Genomic DNA, 26,221 nt, shown 5'->3' on the forward strand with positions numbered 1-26,221 from the left:
ACAATGCCACAATCCTGTAAGTATTTAGCGAATGGCCCTGGATTGCGTCCTGATTCGTCATATCTGCCATAGTATTCACCACCATGGTCAGATCTGACAACTTTAATTCTCTTATCGAGTTGATTTTCAACCTCGGCTTTATAGATTTTAAAAGCATCCAGGGCATCTGATTTCTCACTGATAAGGTATAGGTACCCAAAGCGAGAGTAGTCATCTATAAAGGTAATGAAATATTTGTGGCCACTCCATGAGGCTGTAGGGAATGGTCCACAGATATCTGTATGTATAACCTCTAATAGATCTACACTCCTGGTTGCACCTTTCTTTTTCGTTCTAGTCTGTTTTCCTTTTATGCAATCAATGCATACTTTATAGTCAGAGAAGTCTAGAGAATGCAAAATTCCTTCTCGCACAAGCCTGTCTAATCTCTCACGAGATATATGGCATAGCCGCCTGTGCCACAACATGGAGGAATTCTCATAGTCTAGTCTTCGCTTAGATCCCACTACATTTCCATGCAAGGTATTAATATTATAGACGTGAAAGGCAATCAAGTCTAACTGGTATAAGTTGTTTACTAAAGAGCCGGTTCCAACTTTAATCGAATTAAAGTAAATACTAAAACTTTTATTTCCAAAGTGGAACGAATATCCCAACTTATCCAAACAGGAAATTGAAACTAAATTGCGCCTTATAGACGGCACACAGAATGTATTTACTAAATTCAAAAAATGACCAGTCTTCAACTTAAGCCTATAGACTCCTATTGCCTCCACGTCAACTTTGACACCATTGCCTACGTATACTGAGCGCTTCGCATCAGTTGGTGGCCTGACCTGTAGTAATTCCTGCATAGAAGTGCATATGTGAATAGTAGTTCCTGAATCTATCCACCAGGAATCCACTGACACATCGGTCAGATTAGATTCAAAACAGACAAGAACAGAATGATTACCTTTCTTTATGAGTCAATCCTTAAAACCTTCGCAGTCTTTCTTTAGATGACTCGTCTTTTTACAAAAGTAGCATGGTTTGCCTTTAACCCGTTTGCATTTAGATCCATTTCCAGATTGATTCTCATGGTTCGCAGATGGAGGACCAGAGAATCCATTATTAGAACCTTGTTTCCTCTTCCTTCTACCTTTATTCCCTTGCCCATGCCCTTGTCCTGAAGTTACCATATTAACATTTTGAACCTTAATCATCTGTCTGATCTTGTCTTCTTCTTGGACGCACTGAGTGATGAGTTTATCCAATGTCCACATGTCCTTCAGAGTGTTATAGTTTACCAAGAACGTGCCGAATTGGGGAGGTAGGTTGTTAATGATCAAATGAACCAGTTGATCATCAGTGAGTACAAGCCCTAGAGCACGAATCTTAGAAACAACTTCGATCTGCTCTATAATGTATTCACGGATGTTGCCTTTTCCATCGTAGGACGAGCGAGTCAATTTATTTAGAAGAATGCCTACTTCAGATTTATCAGATTTCTTGAATCGTTTTCCCATTTCAGTCAAGAAAACTTTAGCCTTATTTGTTTCAGGCATGACACCCTTCATTGATTCAGAAATTGAGTACTTAATGACTTTCAGGCATGTATCATTTGATCTAAACCATGCAACTCATCGATTATATTCAGCTTTAGTGGCATTATCAGATGGCTTTGGTGGTTCTGCTGTTATAAGGGCAAGATCTAATTGAAGACAGCCTAGTACAACTTCAATGACGTATTTCCATTGAGTATAATTAGATCCATTTAAGGCAGGAACTTGATGCGTATTAGTTGGAATTGAGACTGAAATATAAGAGATACACATATACTCACATTAGTTCATTATTTCACAAAGCAATTTTAGTAAATGTAAACAAATATCAGGCAAAGATAACTGATTCAGTTGCTAAGGGAGGCATTGGCTGAATCATCCAAGATGAAGATGGGCCCAACCATCACATCTTAGTGAGAATCTGTCACATCATCATCATTCCTTCTGTGGGAGGTAATAATAACATGTTAGTGATCCTCCTGAACATGAAGCTGAGTGATGTAAGTCATGTAAATCTGAGACACTTAACACCTGTGGGTGAGATGAGTCTTTCAGCTTTATATTACTAGCACCATTTTACTTCACTTGTTCACTTGACTGCCAAACGGTAATCGTCTGTGTTTTCGTTACCGTAGGCATGAAAACGTGAACACAACTATATGCAATCTTTCTGATCCCAATGTTACAAGTCTGTACTTGTAAAGTTTTCATTGATTGATGTCACTATGGTGGCTAACACAACCAAATCCAAAACAACAAATAGAGACTTTATGATTGCTATTATAATCCTGCCTTTCTATGGATTATTTCTTAATTAGTCCGATGCGGTCCATAAGTTAGTTGATACTGACCTTTTGGAAATCCTTAAAGTGAAATATATAAATAGGTTTCACACCTTATATTCCAACGGTCCATATCAATACTTAAAGATAGGTGATGGGCCAACTATAGGGCCGAATCAGGATTTAATCTGAATGATCTATACATCATCCTTAAGGCACTCATAATGAGATTATCATAAGATGGACGGTAATAATCAATAATCCGTTCAATTCGACGATAGTGTATACACACCCTTGATCCCCACCAAGTGAATGTTTTATAAAATGCCTATAGAATACATCATGGATGGTTTAGATCAATTAATCAAATTTTAGAGTGTAAACACCAATGTCAATCATATACGTGTGTGGCCCATCAATGGTAATGAAAATCAGGCCCATAAATTTTATATAAGATTAGGCCCAAAAAACAGGGAGTGGGCCCAGATTGGGCCCATCAATTCATCAGGCCTAGCATAATAGAACCGGTCATACCAATTATTTGCGGGTCCAGATTCGAGTGGACTGTAATCGGGTCCGTTGATCCGATGTAATATGGGTCGATTCACGACCTAACGTCCGCCGCAGGAGAAAAAGAGGAAAAAATTCGGCCTTTTTTCTATCTGCCGCATGCAATAGCTGAAGAGAGGGAGATGAAATCTCCGGCTACCGCAGCTGTACGAGCAGACAGCTGAGCAGATTGGCCACCAACATCTTCCACGATCCCTTCCTGTTCTCCGGCAGTCCCGACGCAAAAATCGGACAGCGAAGCTGCGGAAACAGCTTCCATGGTTGCCGGCAATGAAGGTAGGACCTGAAGACGCTGTCAATGGCTCCTGAAGCAGGGAAGAAAGGAAACAGCGAGCCATGACCTTCGTCTGCTGATCCGAGGGTCGATAATGGCTGTCGGTCCTTGATGTCAGAGGTAAGCAGCCTAGCTGTGACGCGATTTCCACACCTAAATCTAGCTGAGACGCTGGGTTCCGAAATCCCAATTGGCATCTGGATTTTTGAAATCCCTAATATCTGGATTTGGGATTAAAATCCCTAATTCTGAATTTGGGATTCGAAATCCCTAATTGGATGACTGGATTCCAAAATCCCGATTTGGGGTTTTGAATGCAAAATCCCTAATTCTCAGAATTTGGGAATCTGGATTCCGAAATCCCTAATCAGATATCCGTATTTAGGGGTTCGAATCCAAAATCCCTAATTATCTGCTGAATACAGGGATTCTAAATCCCTAATCTTAGCTGGATTTTTGGGGTTTATAAGACTGAAATCCCAATATTGGATTTGGGATTAAAATCCCTAAACATTAATGCAGCTTCGAATTTGGGAAAAATTAAACCTTGATTATCTATATGGGTTTTGAATCTGAAATCCCTAATACGAACCTGAATATGAAAATTAGATGAATCTGATCATCATGCCTTTGCACAGATGCTCTGATACCAACTGTGGGACTTAATCTATACGCGGAATAGGCTCACGGATCTGTCTGTGCATGGGACATGGCGACCAGGGGTCGGATAGCTTACCTAGCTGAGACGCCGCCACGGAAGTCGGATAAGAATACCAGAATACCTGTAGAACTTAAGATATTCCTTTCCTTCACACCCTTTCTGCAAATCAGTAGATGGGACTTGAATTTCTGCTATGGTGTAGGATTGGGGACCCAGCTCTCTTTTATAGAATCTGTGGAGAGAGAGTTTGAAACCCATCACAACTCTCTCTCCCACGCTCCACGTTGTAGCATCCTAGTTCAACTCAAACTGCTGTCTGCGTAAGACAGCTATAGCATTCCAGCCCTAGTACGCAGAGCTGCGCAGCGCATCACCTGAAGTGGGGCCCACTGGTCTACTCAATCATCCAGTTCAACTGTATAACAATCCAGACCGTTGATCAGTGAGGCCCACTAAATAGAGTTCTTACACAATGTTCATCCATTTTTCGAGATCCACGTAACTTGTTGACGTGAATACGCCAGGGAAGTGGATTGGTGAATACGCCAGGGAAGCGGATTGGATACTGAACGCTTCAGTAACCAAAAGGCTATTGAAGTCACGTGGCAAAATGGCATTGGCAGATATTAATCAGCATTTTCCTTCCAATAAATGCTCTTCCAATGGAGATCCGTTAGTGAATATTTTTCCGTTTAGGCTGTGAAGGCACTCGGCCACGCACAGGTAATTGTTAATCTTAAGAAAAAAAAGGACACTGATTGCCTGGAAAAGACTTTGGCAGGAAGTTCCCGTGCTAAGAACCCAGGTGGGGCCACTGTGATGTTTGTGAGAAATCTTACCCGTTCATCTGTTTTTTGAGTTCAATTCAAGACAAGAAGCCAAAAATGAACAGTTCCAGAGTTCAAGTGGGCCAAAAACGTGATAATTGAACATCCACAGTTGAAATATTTATGGGCCACAGAAGTTGAGTCATGCTAATATTTGTGATTTCAGTTCATCCTAGTAGGAATGAAGTTATTAATGGTATGGATGGCTTGTAAACATCATTGCCGAACCCAGGTTGATTTTAACGTTAGGAATTTTCCTAACCACATTCTCCTTTACTACGGCCTACTTGAGCTTTGGATACGGTTCATTTTTGGCATCATGTCCATAAATAAACTCAAAAAATGGATGGAAGGGGAGGATTTCTCACAAACATCACAGTGGACCCCACCTGGGTTCCCAACGCTGGAACTTCCTGCGAAAGCTTTTAGCAGGAAATCGGGGTTAAAAAAACGTACGGAGTTAACCAGTACGTGGCCAAGGGAAGCTGATTGCAGTAAACTCTGTGGGGTCACAGTGATTTATATATTTTATCCAGTCTATCCATCCATTTTATAAGATAATTTTAGATCTTTATCTCAAAACCTAAGCATATAAAAGGGTAAAATTGACCACACCAAAGGAAACAGTTTGAATTGAATTTATACCGTTGAAAAATTCTTGAGGTCCACAGAAGTTTTGGATCAAGATTATATTTGTTTTTTTTACCTTCATCCATGTTTTTTAATCCTTTGAACAGTTTAGATGAAAAATAAATGTCACTGTGGGGCTGGAAAGGTTTCAACTGTGGAAGTCATTATTTCCACTGTGTCCTATGGTATGGTTCCTTTAGATTTTTATAAGCTTCAATTTTGGGCTCAACGCTTAATATTAGATGGAAAAACAGATGAAAGGTGTGGATAAATCACATAAATTCACAGTGAGCCTAACTGATTTTTTTAAGTATGAAATTCCAATTTCGTGGCTGAGTGGGTGCATGCGGAAACGGAGAAAAGATCTAACGGAGTAGCATTTATACAAGGAACATATCATTGGGATCTAACCAGTGGCCTTTTGCCAGATTACTTCAGTAGCTGAAGCGTTCAGTATCCAATCCACCGTCCTGCTTCCTTCCGAGCCCGGATCTTCTGTTTGCCAAGAGCACGACTTTCCTGCTTTTTTTCCTCCCTTGCCGTACAGTTATTGGTCCGTCTTAGTTACCGACCCAAATTCAATGCATTCTACAGTCACACGGTCGTTAGCGACGCAAATACAATGCATCCCACAGTCACACGGTCCAATTAGATCGCAACAATCACAATTTTCCTGCTTGACGCAAATGGATGCAGAATTCCTGGTACAGTCCTTTGAAGTTCCTGCACTGTCAACTTAGGCTAGGCCCACCGTGATGTTGATGTTTGTTAGGAATCTATTTCGTCCATCCATTTTGTGAAATAATTTTAAGAAATTAGACCAAAATTGAACAGGATGTAAGACTCAAGTGAGCCATAGTAAAAGAAAAAGTAGTTAGGGAAATTCTTGAAACTTCCCCAGGTTCAACAGTAAAGTTTACATCCCATCCATGCCGTTAATAACTCTACTGGGATGAACTAAAAATACAAATATAAGCAGGATTCAAAACACATCCCATCCATGCCGTTAATAACTCTACTGGGATGAACTAAAAATACAAATATAAGCAGGATTCAAAACATCTGTGGCACTATGAATATTTTAACTGTGGACGTTCAATTATCACGTTTTTATCCCACTTGGATATTGCGCCTCATGTCCTAAAATGAACCTATAAAATGGATGGACGGGAGGATTTCTCACAAACATCCCAGTGGGCACCGCCTGCGTTCCCAGCGCCGGAACTTCCTGCGTAAGGCTTTCGCAGGAAATCCGCGTCCGACGCAAACAGAGGATCCGTATTCCTTCCTCGAAGGAGGGTGTTACTGCCCCCACTGTTTTATGTGGTGGGGTTCACTTGAGCTTTGGATCTGCCTCATTCATTCTCTGGGTCATGCCCTATTCTCTCTACAAATGGATGGACGGTGTGAATACAACACAACACATATATCATGGTGGGCCCCACAAAACTTGGTGACGTCGCTTCAACAACGTCAGCTGCCAATCCGCGTCCAACAACGCCAGCTGCCGAAACGGATGGACGTGTCATGGACACTTGGTGGGCCCCACAGAGCTTCTGGTTACACGGGAACCTGCAACAGTTGTAGGAAATTCGCGTCCCCTTCCCACCTTCATCTTCCCCCTATTCACAACGAAAAGAGAGACTACTGAAGCGATGGTTGGAGCTGCAGCGGTCATGGCGCCGCGGGACCACCGAAAGAAGCTAAACCTATCCTTCCTTCTCCTCTCTCTCCTTTGCTCCGCTTCCATTCTCATCGTATTCTCCGCTTTCAGAGGCTCGAACACGCCCCTCTTCCCTTACGATTTCGACCGCGAGACCCGAAGAGATCTCTGCAATTACACCGACGGGATATGGATCCACGATCCGACGGTCAGGATGCGCTACGACAACACCTGCAAGGAGATCTTCAAAGGGTGGAACTGCATCTCCAACAACAAGTCCAACGGTAGAGATATACCCTCGTGGCGCTGGCAGCCCCGAGCCTGCGATCTCCCGCCGTTGGATCCGGTTCGGTTCCTCGAACGATTCAGAGATACTAACATTGGTGAGATTTTCTTTCAATTTTGGAAATTCGTTTGATAATTAAGATAGTGACAGAGAATCAGAGATTGAATGGCAACCGGAGCAGTTCTTGAGCCTTTATGGTTGAAACTTCAGTGTGCTAGTGAGCACCAGAGAGGCGGTGGGCACATTATCTCTCATCATGCAGTTGGCGGGAATTTAGTAAGAATTTCAAATTGCGAATTTTCAAGAAATCAATTTTGATGTGCTTATTAGGATTATTGCCCACCAACTCTCGATGCAAACCATGCTACCGCAATCCTTTCCCTTATTTAGTTTGGCATTTTTTTTTTTGGTGGGGGGGATGCTAGCTTGAACTGAATTGCAATCGATAATGTATTGCTGAAGAAATGACCGATGTGGGAGTGCCTCATTTTAATTCAATGACAGCCAAATCCTGATTGCAATCGCGGGCATTTCAAGATGGACTTGGAATGAGATCAGGCTCTCTTAGCCGGCGTGAAGATGGTTTTGTAATTACTAGTTTGAGTTCTAGTTTCGGGTGTGTTTGGATTCGCGTTTGAACTGAATTGCAATCCATCAATTTATTAAAGAGGAAATGACCAATATGGGAGTGCCACATTTTGATTCAGTGACAACCAAATCCTAATTTCAATCCCGGGCATGTCAAGATGAACTTGAAATGAGATCACGTGCTCTTAGCTTTTTTGAAGATGGTTTGTAATTATGTTTGATTTGTAGTTTTGGACGCATTTGGATGCTCGCTTGAACTGAATTGCAATGCATCAATTTATTACAGAGGAAATGACCATTGTGGGAATGATTCATATTAATTCAATGACAACCAAACCCTAATTGCAATCCAGGGCATTTCAAGATGACTTGGAATGAGATAGAGCGCTCTTAGCTGGGATGAGGATGGTTTTGCAATTATTAGTTTGAGTTGTAGTTTCTCAATGTTTTGTCATAGATGTTTCGAGTTGGCCTTATTGAGGGTTGATAAGGAGTACAGTGCAATGTTTCTAGCCTTACTACAAGCATACATGACTAATAAATGACACAAAATTTACTAGAAACTAGGTTAGCTTCTATTCCCACTGATTGCACAGTTTAAAAAATAAAAAATTCCACTTGACTCAATGTCCAACCGACTTAGGTGGTCTTGAAGTATCAACCGAGCCTTTAACTTGACTCTATTATAGTAATGAAAATTGGAATATTTACGTTATAAAGTAAATAAAATAGCTGAATCAGGCAGTTTCACAGGCTGTAGTAAAGTCCTCTGTTGAAGCAAAGGTAGTGAGTTCGAAACCCTTTCTCCTCTTTTTTATTTTTATTTTCTATTAAAAAAACATCTTTACTAGGTGAGCGACTGAAATTGAGTCATTGTGAGTCAGCCCAATAGCGAGTCTGCTTGCCGAGTCTTGTCAAGTTAGGACCGAGTCACTGCCACAAGTGAGTTTCCTTGTGACTTGGCTCAAAATCTCACTGGATTGAATTTAGTCGGTTGAGTCAGGATTTAGTAGGGGTGGCAATGGGCCTGGTTTTCCTGCCCATCCATTAAGGGCTAGGGCTAGTGCCCCTAAGGGCCCGTTTGGCCGGTCGGATTGGAAGGGATTGGATGGTATTGGAAGTCAAATCCTGGGATTGGCCTGGCGTGCCAAACAGAGTCGGTGATCTGATCCCAATCCCAGGTATCTCAAGACAATCCGCTGACATCACCATCATTACATTTAAATCCCATCAAATCCACCCTAATCCTCCAAATTTGCCTGGGACGTGTTTGGTTTGAGGGATTAGAAGGGATGAGAAAGTTTAAAACCGGGATTGGCTGGGCGCACCAAACAGACTGGATATAGCAATCCAGGGATATATCAATCCCATGGATCTCCAGACAATCCACTGACAACACCATTATTACCTAGAAATCCATGCCATCCACCCTAATACCATTCAAACCCTTCCAATCCACCCGGCCAAACGGGCCCTAAACTTGGCCTGAAGGTCAGGCTCTGGCTAAATTCTTCACCTGGTGTCCAGATTACACTGGGCTTGGGTCAGTGACTAATAGCCCGGTCAGCCTGAGTATGCAGTGTATAGATTAGTATTGATACTCTAACAGGGTGTTGTGTCTGATACATAGACACATAAATTACTTAGAAATCACATACGTTGCTTGTAAATAATTCAAATTAGACTGTCCAAATTATGGACTCCAGGTTAGAAATATCATGAAAAAAAATTACACTTCATTAGCTAACTATATGATCGGTGGACATTTATTGGATGCAAGGTATTCCATAACAGTAATGGTGGCTATAACGGCCACTGCCATGATTGTTAAGATATGGGGTTGTAACGGCCGTTATGATCTTTTTTTTTTTTTTTTTTTTTTTAAATGAAAATGAAAACATATGTTTTGACCCCATTACGGGCCCTTTTTTAACTTGTTATTGCCGTTAGGGCTGTTTCGGCCCCGTAAGGCATAATGGTTACCGCTATAGTGTGCCGTAAAGGCTGTTATGTGAAGGTAATGGTGGCAACTGTTACACATTACGGGGTCATAACAGCCGTAACGGCTGTTAAGGAAAAAATGACCCGTCATGGCTGTTAAGGAAAAAATGACCCGTTAGTCTAATCTTTGTTTCACCATTATTCATTCTAAACTTTCGCTCTCTTTTACTCCTTTTACTCTCTCTCTTACATGCTTAGTCTAATCTCTCTACATTCTTCTACAACTCTACGAGCTCTTAAGTAGAGAAGACAACAACTCTTTTGTCAAGAGCATACAAGTTTACAAAATTCATTCAAGATTCAACCCCCTAAGAAGACAATCATATTACTCTCTCTCTCTCTCTCTCTGGGTTTTTTTTTTTTTTTTTTTTTTTTTTTATAAATTTTAAAATAACGACATGGTGTCCCCGCCCCTTTAAGGCAAGACTATTCCTTGCAGATGCACGCAATCACCCGCCAACCACGTGCATTGGGTAATCCATGGGGAGGGGAATCAAACTCGTGTCTGTGGGGAGCAAACCCATGACCGAAGCCGTTTGCCCAAACCAGTGATGGGTAATTTACATTCCTCTCTCTCTAACTCTCACTTACATTCTTTATTCTCTCTCTCTCTCTCTCTCTCTCTCTCTCTCTCTCCATTTCATTCATTCTCTACACAGTACATATTCTCTACATTTCTCTCTCTTTCTCTTACATTCTATTTCTCTAATCTCTCATTCTCTCTTTCTCTATGTTCTCCTCTCTCTCTCTCTCTCTCTCTCTCTCTCTCTCTCTCTCTCTACGTTCTCTACCTAAATTTTCATTCTCTGCAATCTACACCATCTAATCTTTACATTCATTCTCTAATCTCTACATACATTCTCTAGTCTCTACATTCATTCTCTAATCTCTACATACATTCCCTACATTTCTCTCTCTTTCTCTTTCATTCTCTAATCTCTACATTATCTATTATGTTACCTTCTCTTTTCAAGTGCATTTAAAACAAAAAAAACTCAAGTGTACAAGCGTACAAACCAAATGTCTACAACTGCAAGTGTGCAAGTGTAGGCTATAAGCTACAAGATTCAAGATTCAACTTCAAGAATCTACAAGTGTAGGCTTAAAGAATCAAGACTTAAGATTCAAATTGTGTACTTGTGTAATTGTATAATTGTGTAACACAATCTCTCTCTCTCTCGCCCCCCCTCCTCTATTCTCTAGTCTACAACTACAAGTGTAAGTGTATAACTCCTCTCTTTCTCTCTCTCTCTCTCTCTCTCTCTCTCTCTCTCTCTCTCTCTAAGAAGCTTAACGACTTGGTCTTCGTCCAATATAACCATTGTTGTCAAATGCGATTGCATATGCGCATACTGCTGGTCAAATCGCATATCAAATCGCATATGCGATCCTGGCATATGCGATCCTGGCAAGTATGCCATGGCATACTTTTATATGCGACCAATATGCGTTCGCATATTTTCCAAAAGCCAAGAGCGGAAGAATTTATTTTTTATTTTTTCAATTTGCAGAACTCTTGCCTATAAATAGGTACTCATATCCCCTCCATTTTCACTATTCTTTACTCCAAAGCTCTAAATCTCTTACTCTTTCTCTCTTACACCTCTTTCTCTTTTACTCTAATCTCTCTACAAGTATTTCAATTATGTTTATTTTTTGTATTTTATAAGTTGTGCTTACTTTTTGTAAATCAAGTTGTAAGTTATATCTCGTAAGTTGTTTCAAGTTATCCATTTATCAGTAAAATTTCTTTGTTTGAAGTTTATAATAATTAGTTATCTTTTAATGTAGCTTGTTGATTGTTTTGTTAAAATTTATATAGTATAATATAAGTAATTAAATATATCACTTAATGAAACACTCAAACTATAATGAAATAAGTAAAATAACCCAATCCAATCACGTGTACAAATTAGACAAGTTTTTTATTTTATTTTTTTCAAATTATTATTATTATTTTTTAAAAATGCCATGACATATGTGATTGTGCGATCGCACATGCGATTTGACAACATTGAATATAACTTGAAGCTGTGAGAATGATTCTAGGCCAGACAAGAAAAACCTAGTTTCTATGATCCTATCAAGATCAACCATTGGATATTCATGGAGTACTTGTGCATACAGATGTTGAAGAAAGAGAAGAAGATGGGGTATACATTGAGGAAGGAGATCATTCTGACGACGATGATGATGATGATTGTGGTGATCGGATGCCACAATGGCAATTGGATCAATGCATATAGTATTAGATGATTAGCATTACTATTAGTATGTTTATTTTTAATATTTCATTATTTTATGAGTAGTGTATAAGTTGTAACTTGTAACTTGTAAGTACTAAGTCGTAACTTCAAACTTGAAAGTTCCATTAAATGTTTTAAGTATCAACGATATCGGCTGATGTATCCTACAATATATCTTGTATCCCGCTTGTGCGATATGAAACCCATAAGTAGTGGGATATATCTCATATATTCAATTCGGCGAGCATTTTCAATTTTCGATCCTCTTTTTTGTAAATCATGTTAAATCAGTGTCAAATTATTACAAATCCATGATTTTTCATGTTTTGCATGAAAAACCATGGATTGGGAGCTTCAATTTTAGGATGTGGAGGATGTGGGCTGAGTTACGGGAAATTGAAAAAGATAATTTTTTTTTCAATTTCTCGCAAATCGGTTACAATCTTTGTGTCCAAACATGTATGTAACCTGATCTAGTGATTCTTCTTTTGAATGTATTGCTTTTGTTTCTACATGTCTTCTTACATGTATAAATTATATGAATAAACTTTGGATATACTTGCATCAATTCAGCTAGACACACATAGATTAGGACCCCATATAAAGAAAACCTATTATGTGCACTTGTTTTTTTGTAATGTTTTGATTTATAAGTGTGTATTGATGCCTTTTTTTAACAATCACTGAAGTTTCATTGAAAACTTCGACAAATTTTCCAATGTTTCCCCATGTTTCCAACAACAGCGATACATTACGCGATAAAACTGATATATCCCATGCGATAACTGATATGTATCTATATCCCAAGGGTGTGATACGTAACGCGATACCTATATTTTGAACATTGGTTCCATTATCAATAAAATTTCTATGTTAGAAGTTCTTCATAATTAACTAACTCATAAATTACATTTGTAAATTAAATAGCTTGTTGATTCTTTTATTGAATAGATTGTTGATGTACTTCATTCATTATTTAGTTGGTTTATTTCTCTCAAACGAACTTGAAATATGTAAAATAAGTTATCTAATCACTTAGGGAAGTTTCCCCTAATTTTGTTTTTTTTAAAATATATATATATATATATATATATATATATATATTTTCCCTTAATTTTCCTTTTTTAAATTTTCAAAAAAAAAAAAAAAAACATATGTGGTCGTACGATCACATATGTGCTTACGCATATGCGGTTGCACACACTTGCATTGATGACCGTTATGGGGGCTGTAATGGCCATTACAGCCCCTATCATAAAGGTAATGGTGGCGGCCACCGTTACCATTACAGAATACCTTAGTTACCACTGTTACCGTTACGTAACCGTTTTGATTTGCCTTGATTGGATGGCTAAAAATGAAAAGACTCAAGTATCCTATTTCAACAAACAAGTGTCCACAAATCAATGGTTAGAATTTGTTGACCAATTTGAATTTTGAAATGTGAAGTAGAGATAGTAGGTCCATATTTTACTTGTTTCATTTGAATTAATTGATCTCATGTACAATTTCTGAGCGCCTATGTATCAAGCATCATATTCAACCAAAGTCTAAACTAACTCCTCATGTAGTCATATATAAAAGGGTAATGATCTCGTGGGCTAATTACATGGGACCATTTCCATGCACATTGTTTCATTTGGAATTGGTGGCCTCTACATCACCTTTTAATTTTCGCTTTAACTTATAGGACCGGCCCTGATTCTGTCCAATCATGCCTTGGCCCTGGCCCGACCCTAGCTCAGCCTGGCCCTCATGCACTAGGGCTAGGGCTGGGGCAAGGGCCTCTTAACCCCATTAGGGCCATCGCTTAGGGTTCTAGGGCTGGGGTAGGGTCAACCTCCGCTTGGCCCTATGCTGGTCCATTGCCACTCCTACGAGTCAGTGAGTTTTAGAACTATGATTGATAGTATGTCAAGACATCTCTCATGATAAATTCTTAAAGAAATGTTCAGATATTCCCTTCATTTTAGACTTTAGCCTTTGGTTGAGTATATTAAAAATCAAGTGTTTCATTTTCTTTATTGTGGAGCAAAAGTCACAAAATGCAATGAGTGGGCTTCATCACACTAGCCCGATTCATCGAGGATGTCCTTTATTTTGGATGACATCCATTTCATCAAAATGATTTTATCTTTGATTTTTGTCCATTGAGGTGCAATGCCTTGAAGTTCATTGTTTGTGATTTATTTTTTATGAAAAGTGAAGGAACTTTTTGTTTCTGATTTTTTCTCGTCCTTCTGAGGAAGGAGGCTAAAATGCTGTAGCATAATATGAATCATCTCACCCAATGTCCAAACTGTCCTCATTTATGCAAAAAACTAATTTAATGCTGCAAATAGTTTTCCGCCCAGTGAGTTTCAAGTAATTTCCATGAATATTTATTATATGCTCATGTTCATCTTAATCGCGTTCCTTTGAAGTTTTTATGCTTTCATTTACCTTATTAATCTTCACAGTGCAGGATTTGTTGGCGACTCTTTAAACAGGAACATGTTTGTGTCTCTTGTGTGCACTCTGAAACGAGCATCGAGTGAAGTAAAAAAGTGGCGTCCTGCTGGGGCAGATCGTGGGTTTACCTTTCTCCCTTACAACCTTACTGTTGCTTACCATCGAACTAATCTTTTGGCACGTTACGGTAGGTAAGCTATATTAGTTTTTTTTTTTTTTTTTTTTTTTTTTTTTTTTTTTTAAATTATCAATTTTGATAACACAATGTTAGAAGGCAAGAGGAAAATTGCAACACTGACAGGGACTAGAACACCTCATGACAAAAGAGAATCCCGAAATTTAGGATGAAGGGGGCCATGAGTCCCTGATACAGGTTGAGTCCTGTTGGGGCACTGTGGTTTCAGTTTTAATAAACTCATATGCAATCCAGCAACTAGGTGTGGTGGTACTAGGCTATTGTGGGGCCCACCATGATATGTTTATGAAGTCCACTCCGTCCATTGTCTGCACCCCCACATGTTCACTTTAGAGTCCAAAATCAGTCCAATCCAAAACACAGGTGGGGCAAACCACAGGAAGCATTGTAAAATCACAACTGAAACTTCTAAATTCATGTGGTGTGGAGCACTTGGGTTTTGAAATGGCTTGGGATATCTATTCATCCTGGTCGGGGTGTCTAATGCATGGATTGGATGACATATACAAACCACGGTGGCCCCACAAACAATTTGGAAGATTTTAACGGTTTGGCATTCCATTCCAATTGTTCCCTGTGGTGTGGCCTGCTGAGTCTTGGATTGATGGGATTTTTGGGTTCCAGGACAAACATGGGTGGGCACTTTGGATTGTTGGAGTGGATATCATTCACAAACCCTATGGGCCCCTCAACAGCCTTGTACCGTTACTTACTGGTGCTGATACTAGTACCGTGTGAGCGCACCCCTATATGTCTATTTTTGCACCTAAAGAAGTGGTTTGGAAGTGATGTGTTGCGGTATGGTTATTTATCTCTCAGCTGAATTGGAGATTGTCATCATCATCATCATCATCTAACCCTTATCCCAACACTTGGGGTCACTACTCAAATCTTGTTCTGCCATTGCAATGTATCAAGGACCTATGGTTTCACCAAGGATATCGTTTGTGAAAGAGCAAAATGGCGAAATAGGATTCATATAGCTGACGAGATTAGGCTTAGATGATGATGAAAATTACTTCTTCACCTTTCACCAATCTCATTGTCCTTAACTAATAATAATCTATTGTCATAGCTTTTAATGCATTTAGCATGATCTAGGTCTCTACCTTTTTCCTCTCTCATTTTATCAAGTTTGAAGGCATTTTTCTCACTTTCTTTTGTCCCCAATTTATTATATAGATATCATATGCCTTAAGTTTAGCCTCACTTGCTACTTTTTTAACATTCCTTTTGGTGTTTCCATATTTTTCTAAAAATTCCCTGTTTCTAGTTGCTCGCCAGGCCTTGAAACATGATTGTTTCTTGCTAATAGCCTTTTGGACCTCATCGTTTTACCACCAATTTTCCTTATATGAGTGTCTTTTCCCTCTTGATGGTCCTAAAACTCCTTTGGCCACATTCTTTATGCACACAGCTCTCTTGTTCCACATAACATTAACTTCTCAGCATTTCACTTTCCTTCTTCCCTCAATTTCTTACTAAATAATACTGTTTTATCTCCTTTTAAATTCTACTTCCTCATTTTTGGAAACTTATTAATTTCACTCCCTCTTTTCCATCTCTTAAATGTAAACATTCGTAACCTTTAACCATCTTGTGAGAACTGCAGATGAGGGGCAAAAGGGATAAGATAGCACAAACCTCTATGTTATTTAATCCCCTGCTTCGGCAGGTTTTTTCCTTTACAGATGGTAGGCAACCGACTGTTTCCTTCGACCAAATCAAACCAGTCTTATAAGCTGCAAGGACTGAGGCTCCCTCTCACAGAACTGAAAGCTAGAGGAAGATAAAGGAAAGCCGTTGTTGGGAGCTTGTAATGCAGGGGCATTTTCACACCGGGCTCGAGTGGGGTAGCCCGTGGGATGTGGGGACACACTCGGGGTGGGTGACCCATGTGATTTGGGGCCCACGGGGGAGGTCTCGTGTTCGAGACTCCTCATTGGGGGTGATTAATGCGCGTTTCACACCAGGCTCGAGTGGAGTAGCCTGTGGGATGCGGGGACACACGGGTGGGCAGCCCATGTGATTTGGGGCCCATGAGCCCACGAGGGGGGTTCGGCTGATGTCCTAACCCATGAGATGTGGGGCCTGGGCTATGAGATAAAGGGATTAATTCGCCATACTCTAACAGTTCGAGCTTTTAGAGCAAGTGGTTAATTGTCCTGCATCAAATTGGTATCAGAGTGGGAGGTCTCATGTTCGAGATTCCTCATCGAGGGTGATTAATGCAGGGGCATTTTCACACCGGACTCGAGTGGGGTAGCCCGTGGGATGCGGGGACACACTTGGGGTGGGTGACCCATGTGATTTGGGGCTCATGGGGGAGGTCTCGTGTTTGAGACTCCTCATCGGGAGTGATTAATGCGCATTTCACACCGGGCTCAAGTGGGGTAGCCTGTGGGATGTGGGGACACACTTGGGGTGGGCGGCCCATGTGATTTGGGGCCCACGAGCCCACGAGGGGGGTTCGGCCGAGGTCCTAACCCATGAGATGTGGGGCCTGTGCTATGAGATAAAGGGATTACTTCGCCATACTCTAACAGTTTGAGCTTTTATAGCAAGTGGTTAATTGTCTTGCATTAGCTTGCAGACTCAATGAAACATGCCGTCATAAAGGAAGCTAGTCAGCTGGTAGGGGCAGAGTTCAAGAACTAAATTAACCTGACAGAAAAAGAAAAGGTGGAGACCGGGCAACTTGCTCCGAAGTATGGCAGAACTTCGACCCTTATCCATTGGCTGAAGTCCTCTCTATTTTCTTGAATGATATTCCTGTCTCGAATGAATGAGGAACTCTCCTTACGTAGGCAAATGACGGGTTGAATTAGTTATTCCTTGACAGATCACAATGAGCCATGTTGCTTATCAGGCTGTTAGCTCAAACTAATAGGGCGATGCCATATTGGAGTTGAGATAAGGCTCAAAGTGCCATCAGTGGTAACCCAAAATGGTTGCTTGGATCGGTAAGAACAATCTCCGTGCCATATAGGCTGAGGTACATGTGGCGCGACATCATGTGAAATCTTCTGATGGTTGTGGCTTATGGAAGACATTATGTGAGGGGGTGAGCATCCTCAGACTGACAAAGTGGTCTTCATGCTAACTTTTTTGAAATTCCCAATTACAAATGAATGAGCCCATGGTGATATAGGTGAAGGGCCACAGTAAGAGTTATCTTAGTGTCCTTCGGTTCTGCACTTGGATCTGGAATGGGGCCTTTCAACCATGTTTTCTGGAAGACCAAGGCTGTTGGTGAAGGCTACTGGATCTGGGAGTGGTGACTTAGTTTCATCAAGCAGGCTTAAGGATAGAAGTATTTAACAAAGATGGGAGTTCGGTTCCTTTGAATGTCCAAATCCAGAAAATGGTCCTATATATTTATATATGAACTGTCAATATTCCATTCTTTTCTATCAGAAGTTCATCTTATACACATTGGTTTTTCAGATTATTTTTTATTTTTTCATTATTATTTTTTTTATTAATGAGAACTTTATTGAGAAAAATGGTGAGAGCATCAAGAAAGAAGGATATCCTTTCCAACACAAAGGTTCATCCGTCTCACACCATGGCTAATGCATTGGCTATTTCATTGATCTCTCTCTCTGCAAACATGGGCAAACAATATGTGATAATTTACAAGTTAACACAATCATTTGTAGTTGAGAATGACTGGATTATTGAGGTTATATATTTTTTGAAACATGAATGAGAATATGTAACAATATAATCTGTAGATTATCTTATCTTAGATTTCTTTTCTGTGAGCTTTTTTTTTTTTTTTTTTTCCTTGGGAAATTCTTTGTTAAGAGGCCATCTTGGCTTAACAATTCTGAGTTATGTCAGACCATTTCGATGTTTTGGTTGAAGTTTGATGATGTTAGCTCCTTGCCTGTTCTGTATAGCTGGTCTGCCAATAGCAATGGTGGTGTGCTGGAATCCCTTGGGTACAAACAAGGTTTTCGAGTGGATGTTGATGTTCCAGAAGGCACATGGGTGGATGCTCCAAGCTTCCATGATATTCTCATTTTGAATAGTGGACACTGGTAATCATCCTTTTTAATTCACTCTCATATTGCAATCGTCCTCATCAGCAATTACAATCTAGTTTTAAGGGTTGCATTTGTTCTAGATAATTGAGGGAGTTGCACGCATGTGTGCCTTCATTATCAATTCATAACAACTAGTTTAAATGATAGTTGTGAGACTAAACAGAGTACTGATGTTACTGTTTATGTGGTTTATTCCACTGATGGCAAGTGTAGTTTTTGCAACATATTTTTGATCATCATATTTGAATAGCATCAACATATATTTATTGTCAATAAGTTCGAGTTAATTGTATGCAAAAAGTTTTGAATTCTTCAATAAGATGAACAATCCATGGTCCGTTTATTGATTTTGTTAACCTCCCGTTTGGCTTAATTTATTATTTCAGGTGGTGGGCACCTTCAAAGTTTGACCCAATTCAGTCTCCAATGCTGTTTTTTGAAAAAGGTTTGCCTGTGCTGCCTCCCTTACCCCCTGAGCTTGGGCTAGATATGGCTCTAAAACATATGGTATGCCTATGACAAATCTTTCCTCTTTATTTATTTATTTTTAATTGAAATGATATAAAAAATAGAATCAGTGGATCATGATATGCTGAGTCCATGCATGTACATGAGTAAATTGGTCTAAATGGCCAAAATTATCGTTAAGGGTCTTAAAGAGGATAGGTCTGTTATTTTGACCATAACTACACTCTTTGAATGATAACATAGAGATGAAATGGGCAACTATTTATCTACTAGAAAATTTCTTTTCCTTTTGTTTTGTTTTTTTCTTTTTCTTTGAAACGCGACACAGCTCTCTCTTTGAATGCTAACATTGAGATCAACTGACAAAACAATTTATCTACCAGAACATGAAGTCAAATGCTGGTCATAGACTTGGCAAAGTCCTCCATTGTCGCTTTCAACATATGTGAGGAAGGATATTACCATCAATGATCAACTGTTTACATTGGAATCCAACCCAATCCTTGGTTCGATACAAACAACTTGTTTGCTTGTCGAGCCAGCTAAATTTGCTACATACAGGATATTGCATAGATTGACATTCCCTACTTTTCTTTATCGGCATTGTGACTATTGTGGAATTTGCTCTGTTTGCACTTGAAATTGAGCCTTAGGCTTCTTGTTTATTTTTCTCCACTGAGCTCTTTCACATCGTCTTCAGTTCATCGATACTGAGAGTCTGAGACAATGAAAAAGTAACAAACTGAGATTATATTTCTTTCTTGAGTGCATTGTCAAATGCACTCTCTCTCTCTCATATTGACTGGTGGAGTGCTTTGCTTTTAGTTGCTACTATAGAACTGAGAAAAGGCTTTTAGAGTCTTCACATGCATCTACACGACATATGCATGAGTTGCATGTGGAGATTAGAAAAAGAATCAATGTAAGTAGTGAAAAATACAAAATGATTGTTGACTCATACCATAGGTTTAAAGAGTTTGTTATAGGTGATGAAGTTATGGTTAGAATACGTCCAAAAAGGTTTCCACAGGGAACCATAAAAAATTTACAAGCCCATAGCATTGGACCGTATAAAATCTTGAAAAGACTGGGTTCAAATACTTGATAGATATAACATGGGTATCAGTTCCACATTTAATGTGGAAGATCTTGTACTGTTTCATAGACCTTCCCCTAACCCTCACGTGAACTTTGATGATGATGCCCCTGACTTGTCCCATAACCCATAGCCATTACCTAACCCCTCTTCTCAACCTTTACCATCCGTTCCATCCATACCTACGAGAAGAGAGGAGGTAGGTGATATCTTAGATGAAGAAGTGGTTTCCATACGGCATGGAGGTTACCAGGAGTAACTTGTCAAGTGGAATGGCAGACCAAAATCAGACAATATGTGAATCATAGAGGCAAAGTTTCTGCGAGGAGACTCGAATCTCCTTAAGCATCACTGCAGTTTTATTTCGTTAGAGGCGAAATCTCCTCAATCGAGGGGAATTGATGAGGACATCCGAGCACCATACCGGAGGAGGGCTAAGCCAATCTCCTTATGGCTAGACGACCATTACATGGGACTCACTTGGTCCAATTCACATTCCTAGCTACGTTGAAGACCCCACGTGCATGTTTGTGCATCTTTGAATACCCCACATTGGGAAGATGCATGTGGGCTGCATACAGGAACTTGATGGACACATCAGATCGTTGGATTGGGTGGACATGATGATCGGACCGCAAGATAATCATTGGACATCTTGATCATGGACTCCCATGGGCCACGAAATAGTTTAGTTGTTTAGATTATTTACAAGTTTCGTTATTTTTGGTATACTTTATTTTTGTGTTGAGATTAGGGAGTTAGGAATACCTTTAATTTATTAAGTATCTTTATGTCGAGAATCTTATTTGAGAGCGCCTTTTTGTAAAATGTCTTTTTTGAGATTATAAAAGAGAAAAGCGAGTGTGCGAAACCATAATGGCATTATTTTGAGGAAAAAAGTTGTGTTTTCTCTTCTTTATGTGATTTGAAGAATACTTCATGTGATTTAGAGCTTGAGTATGGTGTGATTACATTTCCCATTCAACGGAGGTGTGAGGTTTCCATCTATCATCTGCCTTCTCTCTTCCTTTCTATCCAAAAAAAAAAAAAAAAAAAACTTCATCTTTGTTCTACCATTCCTATTCATGACCATCCAAATCATCTTTTTTTTTTTTTATAACTTTTCATAATCAAACTTCAACCCCAACCGAAATCAACCATTGAGGACCCAAAAACTCTAGCCAATGAGCCACACGTGCGAGCCTCTAAGCTGACCGTATAGATAACTGCTCAATCCTTTGATTTCCCTTTGCTTCCTCTATCAAAACTCCTTAATGCCCCATCCATAACCCTACCCTAAACCCTAAATCCCAAATTTCCTATTTTCTCCAATTTCTACAAAACCCTAATTCCAAAATTTCCAATTCTTATGAACCTTAATTTTCTAAATTTCAGATTTTTTCCCTTCCTAACCCTAATCATAAAACCTACAAATCTGTCCATTGAGTGTGGAACATACCTATGCTAAATTGGAAGTTCTATCCTTCCATCGAGCCTAGTTTTAATTGATTTATGTGATTTCTTATCATGCGGGCATACGATTTAAGTTAAATAAGATTTTATTTCCTATTGTTTACTCTTAATTACTTGGTGGGTTAACATCTTTTGTTAATTGAATTACTTTATGGACTCTTTCATAATCTCCACGTTGCATGCTAGCATTAAATCATGTGTCTTGCATTACAATGTAAGCATCATCTTTCTATGCTTAGGACAATTGCTTCCTGTTTTGGTCATGATTTTCTGCCTTTGTGGTTCTCTTATTTTACAAAATTCCATGACTTGCTGCAAGGATAAACAATCAATCTATCATCATAGTTTTATGCATCAAGCTTCTAAACATACATTTGATAACAGATAATGTATGTTGAAAGAAAGGCAAGACCTGGTGCTCTAAAATTCTTCCGTACACAATCCCCAAGACATTTTGAAGGAGGTGATTGGAACGAAGGTGGTTCATGTCAGCGTACACAACCATTGTTTCCAGAGCAGGTAACTCGCATTGAACAACTATGCATCATCTTGTAGGGCGTAGAATCAATTGAAATCAAGTGGAACCCACCAGTTCCAATTACGTGCAGATGGTGACCTCTTATGCATTTTTGTTTATGCACTTGCCTATTATCTTAGGGTTAGACTTCAATAAGTGTTTACAAATTGTGGAAACTCATCCACAGACCATGGAACACATGGCTGCATCACACATGCACGCCAACACAATCTTGTGTCCCTCTTGTGGATTACGTGTAGGGGAGTCATACTGATTGGATGATCATAACCATCCATTGGTGGCCATCAAATGGATGATTAAAAGGAAAATTGTCATGAGTCCAAATTCAACAGGCAAAGTCAAATGGTTAAAAATGGTTGACAGTACAATCTTCCAATATATGCTACAACCCATGACTTTATGGTCTAGATTAATGTGCATGTACATTACCGATGCTGTGGATGAGTTGCCACAATTTAGTACGCATTTGGAGTCTAACCCATTAACCTCTTGTTATGGGAGCTTCTCTATGGCATCCATTAGCTCATTTTTCATGTGCCATATTTTAGGATATCTTATGGGGCTGTTTGGATACAGGAACAATTATGGATCTGGTTAAAAAAAGAAGACCAAAACAAAAAATACCAGTTTTGTTCTGTATAAAATTTTAAGTCTGTTTAGTAAATGCTGTCTGTTTATTTGAAATGATTTTGAACTTCATTTGGAAAATAATCTGTTATTCTATATGTGAAATTAAATATAAAGAACAGTATCCATTCGGCAGTATGAATCTACCTATTACGATATAATTTCACTATTTTATGTTTTTATGATCCATCCCAAGTGTGTCCCACCATTTAGACAGTTTAGTTTGGAGTCACATATTTTTCGTTCATAGTAGTGGGTGAACAATCAATGTGTGCAAGCATCATCACCATCATCACTATAGTTCGTAAAACATCATCATCATTGATGTCGTCATCATCGTCATCATTAATAATCATAATATGTTGCCTACATTTAAAAACGAGTAACTGTTATTATAAAAATAAGCAAAAAAATGATAAGGATGATCAAAATCGTTCCACATCATGCACACCATTGTGTCCTCCAATTGTGAGTCAAATCCTGCTAACTCATTAACTACCAGCTTCTGATGCTTTGGTCCTGGTTGCTAACATTAAGACTACATTTTCTGGTGTAGGTGCATCACACTGAAAAAACTATCCTGTCCTTGCTCTTTCCAAATGTGGTTATGTGAGTAACATGCCGCTATGGCTACTTTGACCTATGTTTTAAATGGGCATGGAGGGTTTTGAAATAGGAAATCGTGCTTTTAACACCCAAAAATGTGTTTGATTACGTTAGCGAGGAATGCCAAAACCCAAAGGTTGAATAGCTCCTTTCATCTTCTAGACCCTAGCCACCCCTGACTTGTTCAAGTGATAACAAATACCATGATATGGGGCAATAAAATTTGGTTTATTTGCATAGTTAGTTCCAAATAGTATTTACCTACACCAAAGAGCTTACACATCGGTATCATGTACAACCTCATTAACATTTTGTTTATATTCTAAAATAATATAATACCTTCTAGGACTTGAAATTTGTTTGCCCTGTTGGGTGTTGAATGCAAGCGTGAACTTAACACCATGTGATGACGTCTAATAGTTATGCTAGAGTGTTGTTGGGGTCCACAGAACTTGGTGATGTCACTTCAGTAGTAAGATAGCTACTGAAGCTGTCGGTAGCTAATCCGCATCCAAAACACACCGATTTTCTCTCCCGAATAGATTGCGCACTACACAAACCAACTCTTAACATGTGGAACTTCCTTGGGCCCCACCATGATTTATGTGTTAGATTCACACCGTCCATCAACTTTTCCAGATCATTCTAGAGCATGAGCCCAAAAATGACGCGCATCCAAATCTCAAGTGGACCCCACCACATAAAGCGGTGGGGAATGACCGAAGTACCATCGAAACCTTTGTAGGGCCAACCGTGAGGTTTATTTTCCATCTAACCTCTTCATAAGGTCACATAGACTTGGATGAAGGGAAAAAAACAAATATCACCTTGATCAAAGCCTTCATTGGCCCCAAAATGTTTTCAACGGTAGGCGTCCAATTCCCATTGTTTCCTGTAGTATTGCCCACTTGGCCTTAGATCTGCCTTGTTTTTTCTCTCATACCCTAAAATGATATGGAAAATTGGATGGATGGTGTGGATATGACACGTACATTATGATGGGGCCCACATAAGTTTCACATGTCAACACTTCCGGTCTTCTTCTCTCGACCCGGAATGTGCTGCACCACACAACAAGCAACGGAATTTCTTGATGTGGGAAAGTTATGTGGCCCACATGATTATATATTTCTTAGATTTGCACCATCCATCTGTTTTTTCCTATCATCATAGGATATGACCCCCAAAACAAGGATGATTCAAACCTCAAGCAGACCACACTAGAGGAAACAGTAGGAATAGTCGCCTACCATTGAAAACTTCTTGGGGGCCACAAAAGGCTCTGATCAAGCTGATACTTGTTTTTTTTTTTTTTTTTTTTGTTCCCCTTCTTCCAGGCCTATGTGACCTTATGAACAGGTTAGATGGGAAATAAATCTCACGGTTGGCCCTAGGAAGGTTTTGATGGTAGTTCGGTCAATCCCCACCGCATTCTGTGGTGTGTTCCACTTGAGCTTGAATGTGCGTCTTTTTGGGCTTGTGCTCTAGAATGATCTGGAAAAGTTGATGGACAGTGTGGATCTAAAACTCATAGTGGGGCTCGGAGAAGTTCCACACGTTAAAAGTTGGGTCGTCTAGTTCCTAATCTATTTGGGAGAAAATCTTTGTGGCAACATGCGCATGGACAATTTTTGAAGCAATTTTGTTAGAAGAATCTGAGCGCATTCTGTATTTACCATTAAGCCAGAGACCTCCATTGCTGAAAAAAATCAGGGAAAATCGTGAAGTGCTTTTTGGGTTCAGCGTTAACAAACAACACTTAACACGGAGTGCTTTCTAGGTTATTAATTCAGTGATTATTTTTTTTCAATGTTAATAAGCAGGCCCTAAATGTTGGTTGGGTAAGTTTGAAGTTGATTCCCGGGCAATTGTCCTTTATCGTGAATACAGTGAATTTCTGACATTATGGTTTTCATATACATTTGTTTTCGATTGCAAGTTATCCAAAGTATAGAGGAATTATAATAATTTTGTTACCTTCCAAATAGTAATTCATACATTGTTGCCCCCCAATCATCTCTCCTTATACCTCAAGCGCTCCATTTTATATCCTCTTCATATGGTCCCATCTGATTTCAGGTAGAACAGCTTTTCTCGTTGTTGAACAATGGGACGAACATGGAGACACGCCTGGTGAATCAGCACCTGTACAAAGCCCTCCAAGGTTCGAGTTTCTGCATTTTGGACATCACGCACCTGAGCGAATTCAGGGCGGATGCCCACCCGTCGACTGCGGGTGGGAAGAAACATGATGATTGCATGCATTGGTGCCTGCCTGGAATTACGGATTCTTGGAATGACTTACTTGTAGCAAATCTAAACAACATGTACAATCAGATTTAATAGTAAATTGTAGTGTGATGCCAAGCTGCTGGTACGTTGGTTTTTCAATATTTTTTTCTTGGTTTTTCCTCTCCATAAAATCCAACTAAAATTAGAATAAATGGGGAGAAAAAAACATTGAGAATAGCTGGTAAAAGAGGAGTTATGTGATACTCTGGCAGCATATGGCAATCGATATGCAGGCCCACAGAAACTGTACACGTGGTAAATTTACTCAAGTTAAACGGACTAAATTGTGGAACCCACTATTGGTGAGTCAGAGTTTCAAGATCAGATTGGTTGAACAATCCTAACATCTG

At 39.5% G+C, this 26,221-nt stretch overlaps 1 protein-coding gene across 2 annotated transcripts; it reads left to right on the forward strand.

Annotated features, from left to right (window-relative positions):
• The first annotated feature begins 6,804 nt into the window (after positions 1-6,804).
• LOC131229211 (protein trichome birefringence-like 13) lies at positions 6,805-25,970 on the forward strand. Of its 2 annotated transcripts, none has more exons than XM_058225100.1 (6): positions 6,805-7,334; positions 14,537-14,710; positions 18,625-18,715; positions 19,158-19,278; positions 22,193-22,327; positions 25,659-25,970. In XM_058225100.1, exons 1-6 carry the CDS (start codon positions 6,944-6,946, stop codon positions 25,920-25,922), a joined length of 1,176 nt encoding a protein of 391 aa, XP_058081083.1. In that variant the 5' UTR covers positions 6,805-6,943; the 3' UTR covers positions 25,923-25,970. The 2 variants fall into 2 exon arrangements, with proteins under 2 accessions (XP_058081083.1, XP_058081082.1); XM_058225099.1 differs by having other exon boundaries at positions 6,809-7,334; positions 14,537-14,714; positions 18,625-18,765.
• Positions 25,971-26,221: the final 251 nt, after the last annotated feature.

The sequence above is a fragment of the Magnolia sinica genome, chromosome 16, assembly GCF_029962835.1.
Source record: "Magnolia sinica isolate HGM2019 chromosome 16, MsV1, whole genome shotgun sequence".
NCBI classification, from domain to species: Eukaryota; Viridiplantae; Streptophyta; class Magnoliopsida; order Magnoliales; family Magnoliaceae; genus Magnolia; species Magnolia sinica.